At 54.7% G+C, this 536-nt stretch overlaps 1 protein-coding gene across 1 annotated transcript in view; it reads right to left on the bottom strand.

Moving 5' to 3' along the window:
- The window catches only part of BSN (bassoon presynaptic cytomatrix protein), a 4,624-nt gene that overhangs the window by 520 nt on the left and 3,568 nt on the right, over positions 1 to 536 (bottom strand). Inside the window, exon 2 of the mRNA XM_014538993.1 lies at positions 5 to 66. Within this exon, the coding sequence (XP_014394479.1) occupies positions 5 to 66 (62 nt within the window). The remainder of the gene's footprint in view (positions 1 to 4; positions 67 to 536) is intronic.

Raw genomic sequence — 536 nt, 5'->3', positions numbered from 1 at the left:
TGGCTCCCCTAGGCTGCCCTCCAGCAGTCGCTTAGTTTGGCAGTTCAGACAGAGCCACTCGGATTTCTGTGAGGAGAGGAAGGGAAGTGGGGATCATGGAGACACCGAAGTACTCAGAGTATCTCCATGACCCTCTGTAACCTGGAGGAGGAGCAAGCCTAAGGCAGGCACAAAGCACGAGGGGAAAAGACTGGTGGGTGTGCTGCCCCCAGAGGGCAGACTTTCCCAGGCTTAAGGCATTCGTAGCCCGGCCGGCGTGGCTCAGGGGTTGAGCGTCCACCTATGAACCAGGAGGTTACAGTTCGATTCCTGGTCAGGGCACAGGCCCGGGTTGCGGGCTGGATCCCTGTGGGGGGCGTGCAGGAGGCAGCTGATCAAAGATTCTCTCATCATTACTATTCTATCTGCCTCTCCCTCTCCCTTCCTCTCTGAAATCAGTAATTTTTAAAAAGCACGTATTCAGAGTTAAAATGGTGAAACCAAAAGAAGGGTCCCTTCCTCTCCCCACAGAGAGCTTCCCCCACCAAACAAAGAGA

This window comes from Myotis brandtii, unplaced genomic scaffold (assembly GCF_000412655.1).
Source record: "Myotis brandtii unplaced genomic scaffold, ASM41265v1 scaffold207, whole genome shotgun sequence".
Taxonomy (NCBI): Eukaryota; Metazoa; Chordata; class Mammalia; order Chiroptera; family Vespertilionidae; genus Myotis; species Myotis brandtii.
This window is presented reverse-complemented; position numbering and strand designations above follow the sequence as displayed.